At 40.2% G+C, this 27,808-nt stretch overlaps 2 protein-coding genes across 9 annotated transcripts in view; one reads left to right on the top strand and one right to left on the bottom strand.

Moving 5' to 3' along the window:
* Positions 1–25,823, top strand: part of AAGAB (alpha and gamma adaptin binding protein) — a 51,143-nt gene extending 25,320 nt beyond the window's left edge. For 3 of the 8 annotated variants that reach the window (XM_016140996.2, XM_016140994.2, XM_016140998.2), the window contains 5 exons: positions 8,386–8,468; positions 9,280–9,376; positions 13,512–13,616; positions 14,061–14,110; positions 14,773–17,104. In XM_016140996.2, coding sequence (XP_015996482.1) covers positions 8,386–8,468; positions 9,280–9,376; positions 13,512–13,616; positions 14,061–14,110; positions 14,773–14,850 — 413 coding nt within the window. In that variant the 3' untranslated portion in view covers positions 14,851–17,104. Of the gene's footprint in view, positions 1–8,385; positions 8,469–9,279; positions 9,377–13,511; positions 13,617–14,060; positions 14,111–14,772; positions 17,105–18,177 lie in introns of those variants that run through there. The other 5 variants (XR_004949928.1, XM_036217581.1, XM_036217582.1 and 2 more) reach the window with 5 other exon arrangements.
* Positions 21,869–27,808, bottom strand: part of SMAD3 (SMAD family member 3) — a 115,575-nt gene continuing 109,635 nt past the window's right edge. The window contains exon 9 of the mRNA XM_016140992.2: positions 21,869–26,129. Coding sequence (XP_015996478.1) covers positions 26,006–26,129 — 124 coding nt within the window. The 3' untranslated portion in view covers positions 21,869–26,005. The remainder of the gene's footprint in view (positions 26,130–27,808) is intronic.

Raw genomic sequence — 27,808 nt, 5'->3', positions numbered from 1 at the left:
AGAACTGGAAAGTTGCTTGGTGTGGCAACAAAACCACACATCTGGTGTCAGACTATTGGTTATGAGTAGAGAAGGAAACAGAAGTGTTTCCTTTAGGGGCCGTGATGAAAATGGTTGAGAAACACTGGATCCGGTTGTATTTTTACTAAGCTCTGCTTTAGAGAAAATCCCAGATATCATTATATTTATTCATTGTAAAGATCAAACTTCTAGAGAAGTCAGAGTTTCTACTATATAGGAGTTAAAGACATGACATCAGAATGGTCCAGAAAATGAAGTGAATAGGGCTGCCTTTACAGTTGGGCTATGCTTTTTAGATGTCTCCATCCACATCAGTTTGCTCACTATATAACATTTCCTATGCTGTCTTGCCTTATATTTCCTTGACCTGAAAGCAAAGGAAATGAGATGTAAATAAGAATCTCAGTTGCCTTCTTGAGTTACCCTTAGCTCCTATCAAAGCCAGGTTTATGGATGTAGAGACCTGCTGTTTGGGTCTATCTTATATAATTTGATAATGTCCCCTATTATCATCATGAAAGGAGAAACTGTGGGTCAGTGCTTCATGCCAAATGTGACAGATTTTAAAAGTTGATTCTCCCCAACCTTTTGGTCTCCAGTGAGATTGCCTTCTCTTTCTATTTGTCTGGTACATCAGAAAGCCTATCTGTAAAATATTTTGTCATCATTAGATGATCTAGGGATCATGCTCAGTACTGTGGCTTGAACTTGGAAGGCACTTGGTAAATAAGACTTGGTTTTAAGGGCAAAGAAAAGATGGTTAGTTAAAGCTTGGTGAGTTGTTTTTCAGATGAAGTTGTCACTTACTGTTTCCCATAGGAAGGTAGCATTATACATGATGTCCTCGTTTATAAAGTGTCAGTTTAATTTACCCCAAAGATCCCATGCTGGGATTTGTCACCTGAGCTCTTAAGAGGGCTGTGGAGGGTTTAGTTAGTCTGTACTCTGTGTCTCTTGGGTATTCACTGGGCCTTTCTACAAATACCACCACTGAGTGAAGGTCAAGGCAGAGAAATTCTATGATCTTTTATTTCTAATCAGTAAAGGAGGGTTTAGACTAAACAAATATTACAGTTGTGACTTTGATCCCCCAGTGGTAAACAATAATTGTAGAGATTGGATTTCAAAAGCCCAGAGATTGTTTATTTTTATAGTTTAATCTCCAGTGACACAGGTGAGTAAGGATTAAGTGGAATTTTAATAGTAGAAACAACAGTTCTTTCATATGGAGTTTTCTCATTATAAATGAAAAGAATTGATTATCTATTAATTTATGTTCCTCTGAATTTACTTAATAACAAGATACCATGGGAGAAATCCCTGATTACAGTTTAGGGAATCATTTGCAGCTAATATACAGAGTGGTGGCAAGAAATGAGTACCAAAAACACAAGATCTCTTCAGCTACCTGACACCTGGGCTACTCTCCTGAGAAAGTAGATGGCTAATGCCTATAATATAAATTTTAAAAACAGAGAAAAATGATTAAAACTTTGAATTTAATGTTACAGAAAATAAAACCTCAAATTAATGAGAGGAAGCATGGTTAATGAAAAGGGTTCTAAGTGGGGTCTATCTCTGCCTAGGTGATGTTGCGAAGATGACGTTAGGTCTCTGGACCCCAGTTTCCTAATCCGTAAGATAAGGTAGAACTATACCAACATTAGATTCTATGGAACTGAGTTTCTTGAGTCAGAGCGAGTTGCTCTTTTTTTTTTATCCCCCACACCTGATGTTGTGGAACTAAAGAAATGATTTTAGTAACCTCTGATAGTTATCTGAATGTTGTCAGAAATAAGATGTATATTGATTTCTTGCTCTCCTCCTCACTCTCTCTCTTTCTGTCCCTGTCTGTCTCTCCTCTGTCTCTTTCTCTCCCTCCTCTGTGTGTGCGTGCGTGTGTGTGTGTGTGTGTGTGTGTGTGTGTGTAGAAGGCATAATTTGGTAGAGGGGAATGTATTATAAGAAAAAAAGAGAAGAAGGAATTGTGAAAAATTAGAGAAGATGGAAGGGAGTAAATGTGTGAGTAAAATGGTGAGACTTTGTTTTAAGAAGTCATGCCCCAAATTGTCCATAAGCAAATGAATGGTGGGAAATCACTTCAGATTAGTCACCCTAGAAGCACTGCAGGCCGCCTCCTGTGGCCACCTTGCAAAACATTTTTGGTATTCATGCTTTGGAATTATTTTTAGAGCTGGTTATGAACCACATAAGAAAAGTCATCTTTTTCTTCATGTTAAAGTTTTTGTTTCATTGTTCTCATAATTCTCCGCACTCGGTTTTAAATGATAGTTTGACTCTATTCTGAACATTCCTTTGGGGATTTTCAAGAGTGTGCTTCAAGAGATAAGACTTTACAATGAAAACATTATTGGAATTACTGTAAAGTTTCCTTTACAAGAACTTTAGAAAAGACAGTACTTGTTCTGATGTTTGGTTCAGTTTAAGAATTTGTGTATATGTGTGCATAGAAAAAAAGACTAGGAGAACATATACCAAAGTATCGATTGGCATCTTTGGTGATTGAATTTTCTTTATACTTTTCCCTATTTTGAAGATTTTCCGCAATGAACATATTGTTTACTATGGTCATGAAAATACACTGTCAGGTTCCTTTCTGGTCAGGTTCATTATATATTCAAGGATTAGCAGAAACTGTTGACTTTTGAGTAGGTGTCATGGGGAGAGCATAGATTCACTTTTCCTTAATGCAGAGCCAATGTTGGAGCCAGATACAGTGCTTAAGCCTATTTCTCTAAGTGCTATTTTAATTAAATAATATACGTGAAAGTTTTACCCTTTTCAATCACTAGTTTAGTAAAAGAGAATAAATCAACTCTTTATTCTTTGTTGATTTCAAAAAACATTTCAGTTTGTCAAGCAGAAGTGGAATGTGATCTGAAAGTGTAGACTTATTTCCCGAATACTAGTGAAATCATTTCTGGTGGAGTACTGCTTAAAATAAGTTTTTATGTAAATATGGTGTGATTATGTACTATGGTGTGATTCAAAGATAGATATAGTTTCTCTATATAAGTTGACGTATCTTAGTTGTGGTTATGTTAAGTTTGGGCATGTTTATCACATACAGATGGAAAAGGAAATATTTTGTGGAGAGAGAAGTTTTAAAGAAAACTTAAAATATGATAGAAACTTAAACTTAAGATGATGCCAAATAATTGCTGCTTTATTTTTTTTTAATTTTTTTTTTTTTTAAATTAAGTTTGTTGGGGTAACATTGGTTAATACGATCATATAACTTTCAGGTATACATTATCATTTGACATCTGTATATGCTATTGGGTGATCACCACCCAGAGTCCAGTTTCCTTCAGCCACCATATATTTGATCCCCTTTACCCACTTCACCCAATAATTGCCACTTTAAAGAAAAAAAGCTGAAATATGAACACAGAAAATATATAACAGATCATCTAAGGCATTTTGTGGTTTTTTCCATGGAAATTCTTTCTTAATACTGTGAGTGGTATATATCAATTTGAATTAAAAAAAAAACTTCTCTAGCTAATTCTCGCAGCCTCTGACAGTCCTATGAGGCAGTCAGTGGACATTTCAGCATCCCCACTGTATACTTAGCAGTATTCTGGGAGCCGTGAAAAGTAGAAGAATCTTTAGTTATTGTCCGTGTCTGCCAGGAGTTTATAATCCAGTTAAGGATGGCAGATAGACTTCAGACAAGTATTAATATTAGCATGTTCTCTAAAGGGCTAATTGAACAGTAAGGGCAACAAAGGCAAGTGGTGCTGAGGGAGAAGTGATTAAGAGCTAGAGTCATCTAGGGAAGTTTGCCAGAGTAGGGAGAGGATATTTATAATGCTGACAAGAGATGATATGGAATCTTTTAAATGTTTCTATTCTCTTTTTACATTGAAAATATTTTGAAGAAATGACTTAAAACCTGGCAATTTTAACCAAAAATTTCCTGTCCTAATTACTAAATCTATATCAGTGGTTTTCAAATTGGAGGTGATTTTTGCGCCCCCAACTCCCACCTCTGGAGACATTTGGCAGTGCTATAGGCATCTGGCGGGTATAGGCAGAGATGCACAGGACCCATCCCCATACACAAAGAAGCCTCAAATGTCAATAGTGCTGAGATCGAGAAGCCCTTGTCTACATGTACTTGAGGGATAGCAAAGGGACAGTAGGGCCTAACCACCTGTCTGCCACTAGTTTTATGTAATAAATGCCCCCAGGAGTTATGGGGCTAGGCTGGGATTAGTTAATGAGAAGCATTAAAGTATATGATTAATTATTCAGTTCTGAGTTGTTTAGCTCAGTTCAGTTGAAATCAGTCTAAATTGGGGACATAATGAAGGATTACTGATAAAAGAACTATATGTGAATAAAGACATCTCTTTGCATTTGTCCCAAGTTTATGTTGTTTCTAGTATTTGTATATTAAGCATTAACAGTCTCAACTTTTGCTCTTTACATGATACCTCTGGGCTTAAATCCAGACTTCTGGATTTCATGTTCAGGTTCTAGCTATGTGACTTTGGACAAGTTACTTAGTCTCTAGTTTACTCTGTAAAATATAATAAAATAAATCCTCTGTAAAAGAAGATAATAAAGGAAATAATGTTTTCTATTTGTGTATATTTGTGTATAGAGGCATATTTTGGTTGTGAGGATTAAAGAAGCATTGTATGTTTAGTACTGAGAATGTTCCCTTGCACAGTTAGCACTCAGTAAATGTGAGCTGTTATTATTAACTCTTACAGTAGTTCTACAAGGTAAGTACTGTTAAATTCTCTGTATAAATGTAGAAACTGAGGTACAGAGAGGGCATAACTTGTGTAAGACCACACAGTAAGTCGGAGAGCTAAGATTCATATCCAAGCCTTTGTCTCCAAATTTATATGCTTATTATATTGCCTTAAAATAGTGGAGAAGAGCAGAAAAATTAGGAGGAAAAAAAATAATTTTTTTAGAATGACTTTCCCCTTTCTCCATATTAAAATTTCCATTTTTGCCTAGGTTTTTAATTCTCTGTCTCATGGAATGTATGTCAAAATTGCTATGTGAAATGAATTTGTTTCTGAAATAACAGTGTGCCTTTAGATTTGTAAAATGATATCCATATAATTCATATATTTCAAGTTTTCTTGAAACATTTTATTAAAAATGAAATAAATAAAAGCTCCTCCCCAAAGCTTGAGAATTTTCCATTTCAGATCTTTATTCTAGAGGCTATAGTTTTGTTTCTGACACCACCTGGAAGACTTCTCTGCTAATGACCAGCACCACTGGATCTTTTTTTCATGATACTGTCATTTTTATCTATTATTCCAGTGGCGCCAATTTTTTGGTCTACTGAAAAGGAATTAGAAGTTTTTAGAACCAGAGTTTATTATATTTACTGTGCCATCCAGAATTACATATTTTATATCACTTTACTTTCCCTTTCTGGAGCTCTGAAGTTCCAGAAGAATCAGTTGAATGGGTAGATTAATTTATTCCTTCCTAGTTTAGTATTTTGTGGCATCAATAAAACCAGAGATGCTAAAGCCAGTTGACATTTCCATTCCCTGAATCATGGGGAGAAAAATCTGGCAAATAAGATTTATGTAATCCTTTCCTATAAGGGTAGTTTTACAGTGGGTGCACATGGGGATTTTGCTAAACATTGAATTAAGCAAAACGAAGAGTTTCTTTAAAACTATAGATGTATAAAGTAAAATCCAATATTTTTAAGCAACATTAATGAGCAAACAGTTTGGATAAACTAAAATGAATTGTTTTCTAATTGTGAAAACTTATGTTTCTAACTTCTTTTAAATATAAGCAGTAGAACTTAGTGATCTCTCTTGTTAGTTGACTAAATCCTCTTTTGTTTATAAGAAAATAATGAGGAAGAAAAAGTCCTTCCAGCTTATTATAAGTAGCCTGAAACCTAATTATAAACTCAGTCATCTGTGAACCTCAAAAGGATTCTGAAATTTAAGGTTCTTGTTTTTCTCTCTAGCTGCAATTTTAAAAAATATCTAAGCCCAGCTGATTCTAAGTTATTGTCAAGAGAGCATATAGAATGCCTCTTTACTTTATAAAATCACAAACTTCTAGAACAGACTGGATCTTAACCACATATAGCAACCCTCTTATTTTACAGAATAGAAAATCGAGGCACAGAAAGGTTGATTAGTTTGTCTGAGATCACACTGGTAGCAGAGATAGGAATAAAATCCAGACTTTCTGACCAGTAGCCTAGTTCTCTTCCCACCATCCTGACTTTTTTTTTTTTTTAATAATATTATCCATTATTAAAATTGGGGCATTCAAGTTTTTTTATTATGACAAAATACACATATAATCATTAAATTAAAACAGATCTCTTTAAATAGGTAAACACGTGAACATGGAGCAAAAGTCAAAAGGTACATGGTATACAGTGGAGAGTCTGGCTCCCTCTAACTCTTGTCCATCCCAGATCCTCTCCTTGGAGGCAGCCACTGTAAAGAATGAGGCATTTTAAACAGACTGCTTTGGTATAATAACATGCCCAAGCTGACATTGTATTGCATTATTCTTCATGGACCTGCAGTATGGCCTGCCGAGTTTAGGTAATAGCCAACAGAGGAAAAATACAAGTAGAATATAGAGAGATTTGTGAATTGGATTTGAAAATTACTCAAAGCCCAAGTTATTTCCAGTAATAAAAGTAAGTGTTCTCTTATAGCAGTACTCTATTATACAGATAATGCCTTTTGTAAAAAGAGCCTAAAGTATAAGAACCCTCCTGTATCCTTATGACATGTGAAATCCCTCTCTTAGTATTGCATAACTGCATACAGGTGCTGTAAAATCTGTAGCACCCTGGCCAAAAAGAATTATGTTGATGTTTGGACAAACATCCCCAGGCTCTGAAACCATCAGTGTGGGGCATCATCACATGGATCTGCTTCTCTGAGCCTCCACAGCCTACCTCGATGAAACCTTGGCACCTAGTCCTTGGATGGGGCACACCCAAGCATTTGGCCTGGAGAGTCTTTTGCAGAATGAACAAGTTAGATGAGGAGGTGAAAGGGATCTCCAGGAGTGCATGAGCACCTTTGGCCCTGCTGCCGTAGTTGAGGTTGTGGAGCAGGAAAAGCAGCAGGGCAGCAGCAGGCTGTTGGACTGAAACCTTCAAACCTGGGTACTAGGTTGATAGCTGCATGCAGTAGGTCAGGCAACTGCCCATGTGGTGAGAGCTCAGACGGTAACAAGGTGCAGATCTAGACGCAGCTTGCCTCTGTAGGGGCTTCATCCAGTTTAAAAGGGAAATCATCAGGTGCAAGAAAGGATGACAGAGACTGCACGTGGTTCCCCTTCTTTGCCACCTCTGTGTGACTGAGCATCTGACAACAGGTTTCAGCTAGCAGGGAAGAGGACATAAGTTGGTAGGTGGTGTAAAGAAGGATGAGAATGGTTTTAGGAAAGGATAGGGAGAGGAAAGGCAAGGGGAGAAGAAGCTATCTTTTTGAAAAAGAAGTTCTTTGACTTCCACACTGTTAGACTCTTGAAATGTGGGTTTCATGTTCAACTCAGTATCTTATTTTCAGTTTCCTGATCCTAAGACTTTCCTAAAGTTCTTGCTAAAAGTTCATATTCCTTGGCCTCTATCCTAGAGATTCTACCTCAGTCTAAAGTATACTGCCTATTGAATACTGGGGTATTTTATAAAGTGCCCAGGTGATTCTGGGAACACTCAGCTCAGGTCTGGGCTGTTACTTTCATCTGTTCAGATGTTCTGCTCAAGATTTGTCCTCCATTGTAAATACAAATTTCGAGGGTATTGGGAGCCTTAATTGCAAATGATCTACTCATATCAAAATTAAGAACATTATTTTTAAAAAGCATGTATATTCCTTTTTACCTGCTAATAATACCTTGGTGTTGATTTTCTAAAAATGTTTTTTTTTCCCTATTGTATTTTTTTTTATTTCATTAATTTCCAGCTTTTCTCCTTTCTGCATTTTTTTAAGTTAAAAGCAGAATCTAAGTATAAGGATACTGGGTTATCTCCCAGTTTCCAAGGACAAGATAAAAATGTTTTTGATTGTTTAAAACACTGGAATATTAGTTCATAGTGACTATTAAAACATAAGTGCTGTTAATTTTTGCAAACAGAACTGCCAAGTGGCCTTTTGTTGTAATGGCCCTGCCATTATAGTTGACCTAGACTAATACTCTCTGATTTTAAAAAATTGTTTAGAATTTAGAGAGTGTGGTAATTGATAGTAACCTTTTTGTAGTTAGAACTTTTATAATGAGGATATAACCATTGTTTCATTATCACAGCTATTTTAACAATTTAAAATGTAAATTTAAAATTTCAGTGATTGTATTTTTTCTTTTCAGATAGGAACCAAGGCTTTAGCCTTCTCAGCTCATTGGCTGGAGCAAACCATAGCATTGGATCAGCAGAGACCTGTCACTCAGAGGTAAAGATTTTTCCTGGATCTTTTCTCCTCTTTGGCAAATTTCTCCTTGTCACTGTGATTCTTTATACCAGTTATTATTTTTTCTACTTAAGAAGTGGCAGAGAATATTGAAAATAGATAAGAGAATCTAAAATGGTCCTCTGTGCCTGGTACCTGTTCAGAGAAGGCTAGTTCACCATGAGAACAGTAAGCCCTTTCAGGGCAATTTGGGCTGTTCCATGTTTTCTTGCTAGAGCTATTTTTAAAATGTGCTAGGATTTTCTTGAACCAAAATTTTCTTCATATCTTCAAGAATAAAATAAAATAAAATTGATGGTTCTTTTTAAGTACTTCCTCTGAAGAAATCTGAAGACCAGGTCCTTACCCTTGATGAGCCTAATAGACTGATTTCAGCCCTCTTTTTTCAAGGGTTTTGGTTCGTGTTTTCCATCAGTCAGAGCATTAGACAGTGCCACATTGTCTTTCCAGGCATCTTTTTCATCAGTTTCTGAGCTGTTTGTGATATGATCATGTACTTTTTCACATTTTGGATAAAACATGGATCTTGAACAAAACAAACAATGTTTTTATAGTCCATAGCAAAATCATAACACTTCCTGATTTTTCCTTGAGGGAAAATACTCCTGAGTCAGTGAATTTTTAGCCGTTTATTTTTTTTATGTAACATTGATCCTTCTTCCTTTTCTCCTTATCTCTAGCTTCTATTACTGCTTTTCGAAAGCCAACCAGCAAGTAGAAGTGTGAACCTTTAGGATTTAGTTCTGAAGTAGCCTACTATTAAATTATTGCTTGTATGTATTTTCCTCTACAGCAGCCTTGTTTACCAGCAGCAGATAGGACTGAATCTCTCTTGGATCATCGGGGTGGTGCATCTAACACAGCAGGTGCTCAGGTTGATAACATTGTGGGTAAGTTCCTCTTTGGGCTGCCAAGAGACAGCTCTGTGGAACTTGGAATGGCCAGTGTATCAGGGCATCAATCATTTAGGGGGAAATTGGCCCCAAACATGGACAAGGGAAGAAAATTGATAGTGTACCCCCAAGCGAATGTGAACCTTGGTAATGGCTGTCAGAAAAAGGAGGTAGAATAAATTGGATACAAATTTGTGGGTACCATTTTCTCTCTAATTCTCTTAGCAGGATTTTGATTCATATCATCTTAGCTAAAACAGGACCAGGAGGTGAAACAAGCTTTCTCTCTTCATATTCCATTGTTTTTCATAGTATTTAACAGTAGTTAGAATTAATGGTAACAAGAATAATGCAACCTTTTAAGCTCTTTCATGTTCTTTTAAAGTTCTTTTATATTCACTTTCTCATTTGGTTAATGAAGTTTGGCAGAGAAGTTATGAAGGTGAGGCCCAGAGCAGTTCGATAACTTGTCTGAGGGTATCTTAACAAAAAGGTCTTGAAACTGAAACTAGAATCCAGTCTGCTGTCCAAAAGCCAGAAAGCTGAGGCACTTAGTTGAAATAACTATAAATGGTCTTTTGTTAGGGAGCTGCTGACATCTCTATTTTCTTTTATGCCATAGAGGGCCCATGTGCAGTGATAAATTTTTTAAACAATTTTTTTTTTATTATAAAATAATCCATGTAGAAAACTGAAGTGATTGGTTATAAAACATTAAGAAGGAAAATTACATATAATCTTTTTTCTCTATAGTTTATTCAGTCTTCTTTGAATTGAATGCTTCCTATTGTTTTTTTTTATTGAACTGTAATTGACCTAAAATATTATATTAGGTTCAGCTGGCTTTTAAACCTACTGAAGTCTCTGCCATGAAAACAAACCATTAATCACAATGAAGGAGGTAGGGAAGATAAGAACTAACCTAAGTAACTTGGGCAAACAGTATTCTGACTGGATATCATAAGGCTAAAAAAAAGAAAAGAATAGAAATACTGAACTTCACTTAATAAATTTGATTCTCACAGGGGTATGAGTTAGAAATTCTGAAATTATATATATTTTACATATATTATGGTTGAAGAAAATAAGAAAATACAGTGGAGTTAAAGAGCTAGGTTTCTCACTGTCAGAGAAGTTACAGATAAGGAAAGGGGAAGACTGTAATGAGCCCTTTGACGCTGGGCTGAAATTAAAGGTATCAGTATGTACTCATGATTTTTAAAAGTATATTTATAGTTAGAGTGATAGAAAAATATACGTGTGTGTATGCATGTGTTAGTATATAGATATATATAAAGATATGAAATGTATATGAAATATATATAGATATATTTTTTTCCCAGCTCTATCCACTGAGAAGGCCTAGATGCAACAATACTTCAATAGCAATGGATACACTTAGCACTTAGATCTTGGTTTCTAAATACCATTCTCCAGTAAAAGGTACCAGGGTCGGGCAGGAAAAATGCAAGGTAAACCTGGAACATTGCATGGTGCCAGAAAATAAGAAAGTGCTCAAAAAAAGAAAGGGGACACACTGGAAGGGCAGAGGAACCAACTTGAAAGAGCTTCCAGTGGCTACAGCTGGAAAATAAATATATATAGTATTGGATTATAACCCATTGAATAGAATAAATATTCATGAATCCATACTGATATAAATAAATAATTAAACAAACAAAACAACTGGGAAAGAAAGGGCTGTTCCTCCTTATGGAAAAATTCCAATTAATGTAGAAAGAATGAGGGAAATAGAAAATCACCATTAGCCACACACCACAGTAATAGTTGTTGCAGGCCAGATCTACTGATGGATGTTAAAATTAGTAGATAAAAGTTTGAAAAGAAACATGACATATGCATAGTCTAAAAGTATCTCTTTCAGGATATTTATAACAAAGGGGAAAATAGTAACTTAAAACTGGAACAACCTGGCAGATACCACTTTAAATTGCGAAGGTTCTACCACCAGTAATAGAACATATCGCTATCTTCTCCCCATTATGATGCGCTGAGTGAACGCTCACTTCTGTGGTGTTCTTGCCAAAGGTGCGTAACCTCAATCTAATAATATAAGACAAACTAAAATTGACGGACATTATACAAAATAACTGACCAGGACTTTTCAAAAGTGTCAAAGTCATAAAAGATGAGGAAAGACTTAGGAACTGTCACAAATTGGAGAAGACTAAGGAAATTCGACAGCTCAGTTCTATATAGGAACCTTGATTGGATCTTAGGACAAAAAAAGAATATTAGTGGAAAAACTGATGAAATTTGAAGTCTGTGGTTTAGTTAATAGCACTGTACCATTAACAACTTCTTATGTTTATAATGTGGCAATATAAGATGTTAACTCTAAGGGAAGGTGAGCGAAGGGCATATTTGGAACTCTACTATTTTTGCAACCTTTATATAAGACTAAAATTATTTCCAAAAATATTTTTTTAATGTAAAACCAAACTAACAGAAGTAAAACCAAACTAACACTTCCTCAACTCCATGTTTCTTTCTTTACTAAAATTATTTCCATTCCTCACCTCCCATTTACTCCTCAACACACTCCCATCTAGCTTTTGTCTCCATTTCCCGCTAAAACAGTTCACCATGGACTCCCATACCACTGAATGTAATAAATGCCTTCCAGTCCTCATCTTGGCAGCATTCAATGTTATGGATCAATCCCTTTTCAAAACAATATCTTTCCTTGACTCAACCAACACATATCCTAATTTTCTTCCTACTCTGTGATTATTCCTTTTCTTTCTTTGGAAAATTACCCTCCTTTACCTCCTTTAAATATTACCATTCCTCAGTGTTCCATCTAAACTCCTATTCCAAATCTATATTTAAGCACGAAATGATCTATCCACATCCACAGTTCAGTTATCATATATACACATAAATCACAAATTTTTATATCTAGCCCCAAGTACCAACTGCCAACATGACATGCCCATTGAACTAAAGCAAATTTGTTAACCAGTTTTTTAACACCAAATTGTCTGTATGGCATTGTAGTAAGTGCAAAGAATTTTAAGTTACCATCCTTTTCTTCAAGAAACTTACAGTCTAAAAAATGCAGAGACAGACCTTGTAATGTAACTGTTAAGGTTGTGGGCTTAGAGTCCTGGACAACCGGATTCATGCCATGGCTCTACTGCTGTAGTGAGACAACCTCGAGTAAGTTATTTAGCCTCCTTTGGCCTTAGTATCCCCTTCCGTAAAATAAGGGTTAACAAATCTTCCCTCACAATGCTGTTTCAAAATGAATTGGAATGGTGTGAGTAGTAGTGATGCAGGCACAAAGTAAACTGTCTTACTGTAGTAGTATTTATTATAGTAATGGTGGAGAGATGTCAGAGTACATAGTAGCATATGTCAGGGCTGAAATAGTTCTGTAAACACTAAGTGTGGAATGAATTCAAAGAAAGGAGACATATAGGCCAGGATAGTCAGGGAGGACATCCTATAGATGGTTGGCCTGGAGTGGAGAATGAGTTAAAATTCTGGTTAAAAATAAACTTTGATAAGGAGGCAACATGCTGAGGTAGACATAGTAAAGGATTTGTAGTAGGAAAACAGGAATTTAAATTGGTTCTACCTCCAAATAGCTGTAATTTTGGATGAGTTCATTTTTAAACCCAGGGTTTTTCATGTGTAAATCGTAGACAGTGACATCTGTCTTAACCAACCTATATGGTCGTCAGTGATAGATGTAAAAATATTTGTTGTACAATAAAATCTGGTATAAATTTCAGGCATTTATTGTTGAATCATTGTCCGTCAGTGGAGAGTGTGGCCTATAGAGTTGGGAACACCTAAGTCTAAATGCAAGATCACTCTTACTAGCCGTAACCTTGAGCAGGTCACTTCATCTCAGAGCTGTAGTTTTCGCATCTCTAAAATGGGAAGCATATGCCTTACCTCATTACAGTATTGTAAGGATAAAATAAGTTACTGTTAATTTGTGAGGGCCCACTAGCAGCCAAGCAGGGTGAAGCTGTAAAGCTGGTACACATTGGGCACTCATTCAGTGGTGACTTTTATCAAAGCCAGGATTGCCTTAGGATTCTGTGTATTTATCACATATATAAATAACATGTGACAATGTGATGAATACTTATTTCAGATCCCATGTTAGATCTGGATATTCAAGAATTAGCCAGCCTTACTACGGGTGGAGGAGATTTGGAGAATTTTGAAAGACTATTTTCCAAGTTAAAGGAAATGAAAGGTAAGTGAATCCATTGTGTCTAACATGTTCCCATATTGATGCTCCTTAGTTTTATATAGGATTTTATTTTGTAATTGCGGATTGGATTTCATGCCCTGGTCTCAGCTATTTCAAGAAACTTAGCTCCTGGGGGACTTTGCCATCCTCTATTGGTAAAAATTCCCTGAGAAAAATGTTCCTTTTCATTCTCTTATTCTCCCTTCTTCTCTTGCCTTTTTTCCTTTTAGTGTGTCTCATTAACATGGAATCAGTAAGATCCTTACTAATTTACATCATTCTCATCTGGAAAATCTGGGAAGACTTAAACTTCTTAACAGCTGTAATGAGTACACTATGAGCATATGTCTTGAAACCCATCTCCCATCTTCTAGTGTTAGAATATCCATACACTCCAGATTCTCCTGTGCTGTTAGACAAGTTTCTTAAGATATATTTTCCCCCTAGACAAGGCTGCGACGCTTCCTCACGAGCAAAGAAAGTTGCATGCAGAAAAGGTGAGACAATCAGTCAGGTATTTATTGAGTACATACGAAAGGTCCAGTGCTATTAGAGTAATAGCACTTGTTTTTTAATTATACTTGTTTACTTCTAAAGTGTCTTAGTGTGAACTTTTCATTGGATTTTAACATAACTAATTGAATGTGTATACAATAGTAATTTAGTTGCTGCAGTCAAACCAAGATTTTTCAGATGTATGTTGAGTGACATGGAACTTTCATCGAGACTCAGGATGTTTGCCTTCCCAACTGTTGGGCTGGAAAACTCTTAGCTATTTTGTTATGTTTTGTTATTACCAACGCAACACATATTCTTGGCAGGAAATATATATGGTTTACGATATTCTATTGTATGAATGTTTCATAATTTATCCAGTTCCCTTTTAGACAATTAGATCATGTGAATTTTTTGCTTCTATAAATAGTGGAGCTGCACATATTCTTGTATATCACCATTGTATGCAACTGATTACATCCCGAGTATAAATTTCTAGAAGTGGAAATCCTGGGTCAGGGTATTCAAGGGTTTCGATATGTGTTGCCAGAGGGTGAAAGGGGCAAGGTGTAGAATTTTAGGTTTTGATCAGTTCAAAGTATGACATATGAAATGAGCTGAAATTAGCTGTTGCCTGAAATTTGTTGCCCACTTCTCCCCACAGGTGGCCAAAGCATTCTGGATGGCAATTGGGGGAGACAGAGATGAAATTGAAGGCCTTTCATCTGATGAAGAACACTAACTTATTCACACTAGGGCCTGACTAACAGAGATGGTAACTCTCTCAGCCTGAGATACTTCCCTACTGAACCCAGTTAGCTTTTGCTGAATTTCCCATCATCATGTGGGCTGTCTGACTTGTTTATAACATCTCCTTAATTTTAGTTTTAAGTAGAAGGTTAAAGAGAAAGTTTTTCTTCCTCAGTATATTGTAGTAGTGAGGAGTATGAAGACAGTAAGGAGTGAGAAGTTTTCAAATACACTTTTTTTGTTCTAGGAATGGGAGTGAATGAGAGGCTCAGATGTCTGTGATTTGCCCAAGTTGAAGAAAACCACCAAGCCATTCGTAGTCAACCTTTTAAGTAGCCTTCCTTGCACTTATACTTGATTACCGTAGTCCAGGAGCTTGTGCCACCTTCCCTGGGTGTTCTGGATTTTTTGCTTCCAAGGAACTTGCTGCTCTTAACTTTGATGCTTTTGGTGGGAAGAAAGGAAGCAGCTGCAGATTTCAGTTGTGCTGTAGTATAGATGGGACCAAGGATAGTGGCTGTCAGGTTAGTCTCTAGCTTAAAGAATGCTTCTGGGCATTTCAATGAAAATAGTGTCTGAGCTCATGCTAGAAAGTATTGGAAAGCCAATGTGAATTTTTAGACTGTAATCAATGAGGCAAAGATTTTCTACTCTGGTAGGGATAAAACAGACCCCTTTACCATGCGTGTGTGCATGCGTGTGTGTGTTTGCGCGTGTGCATGAAACAGAGAGAAACTTAAGGAATTCCCTGTATGGGCCATTAGAAAGTATGTGACCATATACTGAGATTTTTGCATTAGTATTACTGTGAAGAAACTCTTCTTCCTTAGAATTCTCCTCGGTACTTGAAATGTCAGAGCTGTGTTGTCACACTTTATACCCTCAACACAAGGCAAGTTTCCCCCTCCTCCTCTGAAAGACAAGCAGAGATCTTTGCCAAAATAGTAACAGTAAGGGATGGGAGAGGTGGGAAAGGATGTGAAACATGAGGTAATTAATGCCTGAATACCTTGTGTCACTTCCAGGGCTGAGTGGGTCAGCCCCAGGGAACTGATCACCAAAGGGAAATTTTCCAAAGGAAGAGGAGGAAACACAGCAAATAAAAATCCTTATTTCTGTTTTGTGTAGACATTGAAATGCATATTATGAACCTTCACTGAGAGTCACTGCAATGGCTAGAAATGGCACAGGCACCAGGGCTGGATGGTGCCGGCACATGGGCTGAGAACTGCTTCTTGGTCTAGTGTGCTTAGTAGTAGAAACAAGTTTCAGACCCCTGTGTGCACCATCTTCTAAGCACTGCAGAATGTGAAACAGATGGCAGGGGGAATAGAGGGCTCAAAGTGCCAGGCCAGGGTGATCACCAGAGGGAGGTTTCAGTGATTGGAGCATTCAGGAAGAGCCATTCCAGGCAACTTTGGAGACTGTCTTCCTTGGTGACCTTTTTTTCCCCTTCCTTTTTACTATTTGGAAGAGTCTTTGAGATGATAGTTTATCACCATGCCGTTAGTGTCTCTTTGAGGCGACTGGATTAGCCATTCATAGGAATGTAAGGGAAATTGAATCTGTGTTGCAAAATGAAAGGTGGAACATGTATTTCTTAAAACATAAAAGGTTTCATATAATGAGATCACGTGGTTAGGGAAAACAGGCTAGAAAAAGCTGTGAACTTGATTTTGTGGATTAAACAAAGCCAGATGATTAAAATGTGACTTATTTATAAAGTCTGCTAATACGTATTGTTATGATTTTGTTGTTTTTTAGTAGGGGATGTCAGATTAGGCATAAATAGTGAATAATCTAGGAATCTAAGAATTTGTCAAACTCACCGTCTTGGAATCCATCATGCATATGTATAATATCAAGTCATGTTTTCAAGACCTCGACTACCTGGGGATATCAGCACCTTCTAGGGGACATGTGGTATAAAAATGTGTAGTGATGGACAAAGGCCCATGTTAAGTAGTGGTCATGAGCTAATGGTGCAATAACAGTTGCAGTCTATCTAAAGTGACTTAGGTACATGCCATCATAAGTTATGGACTGTCCATCTGGGATTTAAAAGGAGAAACTTGATTTTTCCCCTTAAGCATTTCTCTGTTTGTGTAACACTGACACATAGTAGGCCCTTAATTTTGGTCTGGATTCATATTTGATAGTTTGTTGAATGTGATCACAAAGTTTGAAAGTCTATGCGTGTTAGAAGATAAGGAGAGACGAGAATAAACTTGTATTCCACAAGAAAATCATGTGTTATGTAATAATTTTAGAGTGATGAAGACATAGATATTTTTATAATTTTCAAATTTGTTATCCTGCCAGAGTATGAGAAGATTGACAGAACCAGTTTGTGTGCTCTCTATTAATAGAACTTGGCCACATCTAATTCAGAGAAGCTGGAGATTCAGGGAAGCTAGACTTAGATGGCTGAGTAATATGGGATGTGGTTCAAGGACTATAGAGCATGTCAGGCCATTACTGCAAATTACTTATAACACGTGAAATGTGAGATACAGCTAACTTTTAAGTCCCCACTCTGGAGAAGTGGGGATAAGCATGTTTGCATGGCTGATGTCGGATTCCCTTAACCTTGGGCCAGTCTCTTAACAGTGGCCATCTAGAGAGTACGTGGAGTGCCCCTTGCCCTGCCTTGGCCTGCCCTGGAAAAACAATCTTAAAAGAATCACTGTCTCAGGGTAAGATGAGAGCTCCGCGAACTATTCTGAGCTTGAGTGTTTGCTGATGCAAAGCTATATTTAGCAAACATGTGTCTAGTGTGGTCAGAGGTTCTGATTCATTGAACGTTCTGATTGATGGGGACAGAGTTCCAGAGAATGCTGTAATGAGTTAGAGTTGTCCTTCACCCTCCCAAAATTTAAAAATAGATAAGACAGTTTAGCTATAGCATTCTGTCATAAATACCAAATCTTATTAGAGGTTTGTAGGTGGAGAAAGCGTAGAAAATCTGTTCACATATACCCTTAGTACAGGGTTGGCTTGCAAACAACACCCTGTTAACTTTCCCATGATTTGTATGTCTCATAAAAGTAGTATACTGACTGCAGGACAGAGTTCTAGTTTTGATTTAGATTCCACCTGGGGTTTAGTTTAGTGATCCATGCTTGCATCTTTGGCATGTAAGCTCTTGCAGAAAAGGTCTTAGAAATTCTCTAAGTTTCATATTTTGGGCATTACGCATACCTGTAACTAACATCACAAGTCCTTCTCTTGAGATATCTTTATTCAGAGTCAAGTGTGTGTGTGACAATTCTAGTATAGGAAGTGTCTTGCTTGATTCTGAGGTGTGTCTGATTTGCAGAATGAGGAATTAAGAAGACGTAATAGCGACAGTGTGGGCCTTTTGTTGGAACATCAGTGAGCCCCATTCCAGCTCTTAATGAATTACAGTTCTGTGTTTCCTGTTGGAAAAATATTGATTCAAAATGTGGACTTAATGGTTATTACTGCATCTTTGGAATACAGTCTTGGTAAGAAAAACTTTCTTCCTCTAGATTCCTTTAATATCTGTATGTATCTGTTCATAGGCTCAAATACTCTCTCCCCATAACTATAAATCTGGGAGGGACAAACAGGTCAAATACAGCAGTTCATGCCCAGCCTCCCTGGTTCTCTCCTATAAAGGATGTGACCAATTATTCCTCTCCCCTTTCTTATCAACCAGATGGCTTTAATGCTATAAAAACATGAGCTAAAGTGAATCCTGGGGCAGGAACTTTATGAAAACAGCAGCGTAATTTGAAAAAGAAGATTCTCTTTGTCTGAGCCCAAGGACTTGGTGTGTATCAATCCTGCTGCTCCAGGAAATTCTCAGGAAGTTATAAATGATGAAGTTAGAACGTCTCAAAATTAAAGGTGAGAAAAAGCAACTGTAACCTGATCCTTTACCCTGGTGAGAGCTGAAATAAGAATCCAGGGTCCAGCCAACACTGACTAGGAACCTTCTTGTGCCAAACTGCAGCAGGTACGGCAGAGGCTGCAGACCTGTTAAGGCTGCAGGCTCTTCCCTAGGAGATCACTGTCTAGCTCAGGGAGCCGTAGGGGACACAGAAGGTAGAGTGTTGAGCGGACTGTGAAGAGCGCCATGACCAGCCTTAATTGCTGTGAGAAGGAGAGAGCAGAGTTGGCGAGAGCATAAAGTGCACCATGGAGCAGTGGTTCCGAGACTTGAGCCTGGCGGGCCCCACTCCAGAGTTCGATTCAGTGGGTCCAAGGTGGGGCCTGAGGATGTGCGTTTCTAACATCCTAGGTGTTACCGATACTGCTGGTCAGAGACCACACTTGAGACCCTCTGACTTAGAGGAAATGATGATTATATTGAGCTGGAAGGATAAGAATTTGGGCAGGTAAGGTGGGTGGAGGCAGCAAAATTCTTAGTGGAAGTTACGGTATAAACAAAGGTATGGAGATAAGAAAGCGAGGGGTTACGTTGGGAAAACCCCAGTAGATGAATTAGAGAAATGGTAGTAGAGACATTGGAGAGAACCTTGAAATCCTATTTTGTGGAGCCTGTGCTTTACTCTGGAGGCAGTCAAGGTGCCAAAAGGTTTAGAGTAGAAAAGATGTCTAACCGTAATTACATGCCAGGAAAATCTGGCAGTAGTATTAGCCAAGTCTAATTGATGAGCACTGTTTGCCTGGAGAGCTGTGTTGAGGATTCTGAGGATGGACCCAGTACTGTGATTAGTAAGTTTTCGCCATGGATAGAGAATTTAGAGAATAGTGGTAAATTAGCCGCATAATCTGTCATCCCTGGACTAGAAGAGGACAAATTAAGAGAATGTTGGAATGAGTAGCTGTGATAAGATAATCAGGAACTATATTCTGATGGCATTCATTCCGTCAACCACATAAAGGACTCACTAAAGGCTAGCACAGTGGAAATGGATGCAAAAGATAGTGCTAAGGTACAATCTACTAGATACGGGCTCTAATTGATTCATTCATTGAACAAAAATATGTGGCAGCCAAGAGAAGCTGGGGATAATAAAATATAAGCTCTGCTCTCAAGGAACAGAGAGGCGAGAGCCATACAGTTAACTCAAGTTGAGAATGTGGTAATCAATTCATGAACGGCTTCCTAGAGATGTCCGAACTGAGTCTCAAAGCATTAGTGAAAGTTAAGTGAACTGGTAGTGCATGCCAGAAAGGTCGCGACAGGGGTTATAGGTTTGGAAGAGGGGTTCATGTTCCAAGCAGAGTCTAAGGAACATGTTGCTTGGTTGCAGAGTTTAAGGCAGCCAGCTGTGAGAGCTACGTAGAGGCTGAATGAGGGTCAAGTGGTCCACGTTCAAGACCTTAGAATTCATGCCGTGGACTGGGGAAAGAGGGTGCACCTAGGGTCAGGCAGGTTAATGGGGGTGATGTGGATGATGCATTTACAGGAAAACAGACTGCAGTTATCCAGGTGCTAGAGGACCTGCTGCATAGGGCCGTGAGAGCAGGGAAACAGGACTGATTGGATGTGGGGAACGAAGGAGGGTGGATGACCATGACATCTCTGGCTGTAGGGTGAGTAAATCGTTGAGCCTAAAATGGGGCTTGAAGACCAGACGAAAGAGATGGTTTAATAAGGGCAATGTGAATTCCACTTTTTAAATTGAGTTTCAGATAGTTGTGGCACACCTCCATGTACCAGTAGCCAGCAGGTTATTGGCTACAAGTTCGAAGTTTGGGATTGATGTCTGGGCTGTAAATACTGATTTGGGAGTCATTAGCATTTATGTGGCTTGAAATCACACAAGTAGATCGATCACTCAGGAGGAATTTCAAGACTACATACAGTGGTCCGGGAACACCAACCCAGAAGGAGTAGGCAGGAAGAGCAGGTTTAGGTCCAAGAAAGAGAGGAGATGGTATGAGAGGGCCAAGGAGAACCAGGCCATTTGGGGAATAGGGCCTTTCCAAAAGGGAGGTTTGATCAACGGGCAGCTGGTGATGAGAGCAAGGAAAAATTCATCAAGTTGCTCAGGACTTGGAAAATGGGGAGTCAAAAAAAGGAGCTAGCTCGAGCAAGGTGGAAGATGATCCAGTTTGGGAGGTGTTATGTTCCAGATCATGTTTAACAGGCAGCTGGTATTTAAAGTTGTGGAGCTCAAGGAACAGGTTGGGTTAGAGGTGCAGATTTGAGAGTGTTTCTGAGAAATACAGACTGGATAAAACCTTGGGGAATATTAAGGGCAGGAGGGTAGATCTGGCCAAATCAAAGTTAGGAATTTGATGCCATTCTATTTTGTGAAATCTGTGCCTCCCTCCTAGTATGGGGGGTGTTTGGACTCTGGTGAGTTCCTTAGGAGATTGCTGTAAAAGTGGCCCTGCTAAAGGACTGTTGCAGTCTCATTCTGTCACCACTCCCTCAAATTCTGCTTATTCACTTTAATCATCCTGTTTCTTAATCCACATCATCTTGGGTCAATATAAGAGGGTCAATATAAGAGTCAGCCAAGGAAGTAATCTTGAAGTCTCTTTCTCCTTGGGAGTTTCAAATTTAAGATGAATTTTCACAGGAGCTAATAGGAAAAGTCACCTCAGCTGGAAAGTGGAAACCTACTTTTTCATGAATCTAAAACTGCCTCCATGCCTGGGGGAAGATTAGTCTGGTGGCATCTGATCATTTGCCAAAGGCCTTCAAGTACAGGGAAAATGAATACAAAATGACACTGCAGAGACAGCATGGATGGGACTAGTGCCGTGCTTCGATGTGGGGAGCAAGGGAGCTGAACTACATGGGGGACTTTTGACCTTTGCTTGGCTGACCCAGGGGCTCCTGCTGTCACTGAAAGATTGGCTGGCACTACATGGTACCCTTGGTAAGTGAATGAGGGCAGTGGGGTATTACATAAGGCTATGGCAGAAGGTGGCCTGGCAAACCCGTGGTCAAAGTGCACTTAGGCTTAGAGGCTTCTTTCTCCAGTGCCCTGCGTTTTGGGGCTCCCTTGTAAATCTCCCCACCCAGACATGGCAGCAAAAATGAAACTGAGCTCCTGGCACAGGAGCTTTTCAATGGGAAGTTTATTAGAAGGGTACTTGGAGGGGGAGAGAGGACACAACTCTTTTAACAATAGTACAATGCTTAAACAGGTGCTCTGCTCTTAAGATACAAAAGTTAGAAAAATCTAAAACACTATAAATACATACATGCTTTTTACAAAGGTATTAAAAGGTCAAGCTGGCTGAGATGTGAAGGTAATCAATATCATCCACGTTCTAGTCGCCCACCAAACACGCGCCAAGAGCGTCCCAAACAGAACAGCCAAGTTGCAACAGCAGCAAGGGTGAGTGAAGGCATCTGGGAGAAAGGGGGCTCCAGCCCTCCGGGTAAAGTTCTCACCCCTAGGAAGGGCCTGTCTTTGACTCAGCTGCCTGTTCTTACACGCTGTGACATGCTTGGTGAGCCTGGGCTGGTGTTTCGGATGCTGAGCCAAAATGCCACTGTGCCCTCAAGCCACATTCTTCCAGCCACTGCGCTTGGGAGAGGCCTTTCCAGCTTTTTTCAAAAAATTAAATAGTTGTCCATCTTGAATGGTTTTAAGAATTATATAAATATAAAACACCAGGATGCGAGAGTGTACATTACTTGAGCATAAAAAATAAGAATCAATTATTGAATCAGAGAATTTCTCAATCCAGTTTACACAACAGGTGAGTTTTCTTGGTTTCTGCAAAGTTGCCTGTATGTTATCTCCCCACTGACCGACACCAGTCAGAGATGTGTCTTCATTTGTGATCCATGCCCTCTGTGTACATTTTCCTACTTTCCCACCTACTTGAGAAATAGCTGATACTCCATAAAAGGGTGGCATACATTGTGAAGACTGGTCCTTGAAGAGGTTCTAGAAGGGAACATTTATGCCACACCAAGAAAAATGGTACAACTGAGCAGGCTGAGGTTTTCTTCTAGGAAAGTGGAGACGTGTAGATTTCTGGGAGCTCTCCCAACTCTGCCACTTAAAAGTCACACAGTAAATCACAGGGTCCAGAACTAAACTCGTGCCCTCTTGCTACTGGTAACCCAGCCCATGAGCAGTCTGCAGCTTCCTTTCCCTCCTTCTCCTTTTAAGGACTAAGGAGAGCTGCCTAATATGAGCTCTTGCCCTGCAGGGAGCCTCTGAAATGGCAGCTTGGAGCTAAGGATGCAATCAGATGCCTGTCTGCCTTCTCACATACATGCATGACGTGCACACACTACTTAAAGAAACCTTTTTCTGCGGTTTGAGTAAAAGCACTTAGCCCTGGAATATGTCCAAGCTCTAGGAAGCCAAGGGGAGATGGAGAAAAACAAAACAAGCAGAAGTAATGGGCTACAGCTCATTCCAATACATTAACAATGATTTAAAAAAATAATCACGGTCAATAAAAAAATACAACAGACAACATAAGGACAATGGAAAAGTCTGCCAGCAGCCTTGCCCTCATGTGTGCTCTTCCTAAGAGTCAAAGTCCCCGCTCCTGACTCTAGGCTTGTCTTAAAATGTCAGCTCTTCTACAGCCTGCCAGGAAGGTGGCCAACTGAGATGATGTTCCAGCACAGGCCCGTAACCGGAACCTGCTGGGGCGGCTACCTACCGTTTGCGCTGGAAGGATCTAAGTTACTAAATAAAGTTCGGAAGGGGGAGGAGAGGAAAGGGAATGGAAGTTGGCTCCAGGGGAGGTGCTGTGGGGCAGGGGAACGGCACATCGGTGCATCCTGGACAACTACGTGTAAAACCACTATCCAACAGCTACTGTTGCCCCTTTCAACTGTCCTTTAAAAAAGTTTTTAAATGTATAAATGCCTTTCATACAATAGGATTTAAAAAATAAATTTCATGACAAAGTAAGGACACTAAAGTTACACATGCCCCAAAGCACCTACACAGCCTCTATGATGAGAATGGCGCCAGGTCCTCACCTCTAGGTGCGAGCCCACCTACAATTTTCCTTATGCTGCCTCCTCCAGCAGTCTAGTCTATAAGGAAAAAAGATGAAGTAGCTTTTGGAAAAACTAAAACTTCTGCCTCCTAGCAGTAGCCTTCAGCTCTGAGTATCAAGAGTTCTAAGACATCATCCAAACGTAGCCAGACATGATCATTCAATCACCAAAACTGAGCTGTACCTGAAGCTAGTTGCCAAGTACCTGGAGGACAGCTGTGTGCCACAGGATGGAAGCCCTCATGGGATCATGGAGTAGGTGGAGAATGCAGGCCCTCAGAGGCCAAAACGGAATCATGCAAACCGTGAGTCTTAGATCTGACCAGAAACATGAATGCACATTCAGGAGGTTCAGATGGCTTCCTGTATCTGTAAGAAGCAGTCCACAGATCATTTCATGCCAGGCACAAACTTCAGACACAGTACTTGGCCCTCTCAGGTGGCACAAAGGGTTTGCATGGTCTCTGAGTTCTGTGTCAACATCCCTGTGAGAAGACTAGCACAGTTCTAGCAAGGCGCTCTCTCTTCCTGTGTCCTCGGGAGGCTTGGGAAGCAACTCCTACCTGGAAACCTTAAGGATAGAGCTTCGGAGGCATGGCTTCCTGCAGGTGAGGCACCAGGAAGTCCCCAACATCTCCATATAGCATCGGAAATGTCATCACATTTGAGGTTGATACCTGCCAAAAGTATACTTTCTTCCCTTCACCTGGAATAAGGACTTCCATAGGAAATCCCTTTATTTTTCCTGGTAGAAATCCATGCAAAAATATGGGATAAGTCATTTCATACAAAAACAGCAGCAAAGAATAAAGTACCAATTGCAAGTGGCAATTCTGTCTGCTGTATTCTGCAAAAGACCAGTAAAAGGGCTTTTTTTTTTTCCCCCCAAGTTGAAATAATTTATAATAGTTTTCTCACTAATTGCCACTGGGAGCAGTACTTATTACACAATATAACTGCTAGAGTTGTCACTGATAATCCTCTACTGTGAACTAGATAATCTTATATCCCAGGGGAAAGATGACAGACTTCTTTGCACCAAGCCTGCAATTTTCAAAGGTGTAAAAAATTTTAATAGCCCTTTCATTTGCCTATATTGGCCTGAGATTTTTCCCTTCTGGTGAATTTGCTTCTGTTAATTTCAGCTTCCAAAAGTGCTGGCAGGTGTCTTCTCAACAAAACCTGCAAAGCTTCACCTTGGGAGAGAAGTTGCTGGGTTCCACTCTGGTTTCCCAGTGAATGTGCCAAACCCAGTATTTTCTTAAAGTATAAAACAGACATTTAAAAGAGCATATGATAAAGTTCATTTAATTAACGCAACTGACTACATAAACCTATGTAGCCGAATGCATGAGAATACGAAATGAGCTCTTATGACTGAGACCAATGCAATGTAGCGCTGCCTTAGCCTGAACACCATCATTCCACAATGCCGCTTGCTTTGTGTGAACACGTCACGTAATTAAATCTCTTTGAGATTACGTGCTAATAGAAACTATGCATATGCACTGAGTCTCAGCAGATCCTTCTAAATGTTCAAAGTGAGAAAGGACAAATTTAAGCACTTTTCAAGAGGTGTCTCACTGTCCACCTTTTCCCATTGTCCCTGCCTGGTCTGAATACACTAGCTCACAGCCATCAGTATGATCTGAGGGGGAGGAAAAAGACAAACCCCTCAGCACCCCAAGTCAGTCCAGTTCCCTCCAGGACAGGGTCTGTGGAGGGAGTGCTGGGGCTCTCCATGCTCAGCTGTAGAGGCTTTTGTCAAAAGTGCCAGAAGCCTGGGCATGAAGTTTACACCCCTGCAGGCTTTTCCCTACCTAGAACACCCAGAGTGAACGCCACTCTCCAGTCCAGAACACATGGCCATTTCCTGTTGGACAGTGACATCTCAGATCGCTGTCACTGAAAAAGAAAGGAGCTGGGGAGGAAGGGGCAGGTGGTGACATACTACCTGTTTGCTCAAGCCACCAAAGCAGAAGACGTTTCTTGCTCTTCAAACTGAGGCAAGGGCAAATGCGTTCAGCAGACACAGCTGTTCATGAGACCATCTCTGGGTTTGCTTTTATGCTTTGGAGAACAGGTTGGTGCCACTCTGAGGGAGAAATATTTCTTCTTCCTTGATGACAGTGAGTTGAGTTCCAATTTTCTCCACTTCCTACATGGCCATTTTCCCCCAACCCGCCCTCCCCCACCCTCCCCCTTCACACCCAACGTCTCTAGGACACACTGGAACAGCGGATGCTTGGGGAGCCCATCTGGGTGAGGACCTTGTCAAGCCATTGCAAAGGCCCGTTCAGGTGCAGCTCGATCCAGCAGGGGGTGCTGGTCACTGTCTGTCTCCTACAAGACATAGGAAAAGGGGTAGGGGACTTTAAAAATGTTTAGAAGGTCACACCTATAAGTGAGATCACCTTTTTCTGCTTTGGTGACAGTCTTTCCCAGAGCCAGCGATAGGTCCTGCCTTGCTCTACCCTGAGTGCCTTAGAGGAGGTGCCAATAACTGGCTGAAACTTCCAGGCCACGTGCCTCCAACCAGGAAGAACTTGGAGCAAATCGGTTTCTCCTGATGGGGAACAAGGTGGCTCTTAAAGTGCTGAACATGTAAAGCAGATTCCAGGGTACCCTGGAGGCCCACCCAATGCTGTGGCAGGCCCCCGACAGAGCTTCCAGCCTGAACAAAGGTCTCCTTGGATCCCATCTGTCCTGAATGGGCACCTCGGCTCCCCCGTCTCCAGACCCGAGCCCAGCCCCAGCAGGCCACGATGACGTGTGTCTGTCTGATTGAGGGGTGTTTTTTACAAAGTGCCGACAGAGTCCACATGCCGTCGGTTCCCAATGTGCTGATATAATTCCCATCTATGGCCTTATTTTGGAAAATCTTACGAGCAGAGCGAGCCATGAAACAATTACTGGAAAAAACCAAGGCACACCACACGTTTCTTTTCCCCAAAGCACTTTGTCTAAATTCGGGCTGGTTGATGACGCAGCTCACAGGCGAGCGCCCAAAGGCCTACACCAAGCAAAGGCTATCTGCCTAGGCCGGAGGTGCTGGTGCCAGCTGGAGGTGAGAGGCCTGGGCCCTGGGCCCTGCTTTGGGCCATCTCACCGAGAGAAGGGATGAAACCCTACTCTGCTTGGCCCGAGAGGCAGAAGGAGGGCAAAACTGTTCTGGGAAGGGGCCGCACCCACCAGTTAGGCTGCTCTGTGCTGCTGCCAGGTGGCAGTGACGTGGTGGGCCGCACAGCACTGGGTGTGCTGGCACTATGTCCTGCACGGTGATACAGTGCCCCCGGGGAGAGGCTTCCACTGCCATGGGGCCTCTTCCCAGGGCTTGAAGCTGGAGGGCTGTGGTGCCACACCAGGTCGAGGGCCGCTGGCCCGAGGGCGGTGCCCTCTTTGCCTTGCCCCAGTAGAGGGCCAGAAATCGGGGTGCAGACTCAGGCCTGGGGTTCCCGCCTGATCTGGGTGCCTGAGCATGGCCCTCTCGACTGCATTCTGAGTGTCAGAAGAGCAAATGGATCTCCCTCTGGCTCTTTTCCGTTGGTCTATCTTTTAATATTTCCCTTCCCACATACAAAAAAATATTAATTTTCTAACCTTTCAACTCCTGTTCCCTAAGTGATTTCAGCCAGAGCTAAAAGGTGGGCTAAACCATCCCTTGGGCCCGGCATTTGGGCCTGGGCTAATCTCCTTGGGCCAATATAACTGGGTTGTATGTTCTGAGGTCTGACCACGTTGATGGCTCAATTGGTCACTCATCCCAGATTTCAGAGAGACGCCCACAGACCAAGGTGCTTTGTACCCTGGCACTGTGGGGCAGACACTGGGAACAGCAGCTCAAATACGGTAAATAGAAGAGGATTTTACGGACCGAAATTCTCTAATGAGAATCTGACTTTCCATAAGTCATGCTCATCTGGATTTCATTATAAACGGTGGCCCAGAGCCAATATTGAAATGGGTTTGGCTTGGGTGCAGAATGACTGCAAAACAAAATGGATTCCAAACATCTGGAAAAA

The sequence above is a fragment of the Rousettus aegyptiacus genome, unplaced genomic scaffold (genome assembly GCF_014176215.1).
Source record: "Rousettus aegyptiacus isolate mRouAeg1 unplaced genomic scaffold, mRouAeg1.p scaffold_m13_p_3, whole genome shotgun sequence".
Classification (NCBI taxonomy): domain Eukaryota; kingdom Metazoa; phylum Chordata; class Mammalia; order Chiroptera; family Pteropodidae; genus Rousettus; species Rousettus aegyptiacus.
The sequence above is the reverse complement of the archived record's forward strand: the minus strand, read 5'-3'. Positions and strand labels throughout refer to the sequence as shown.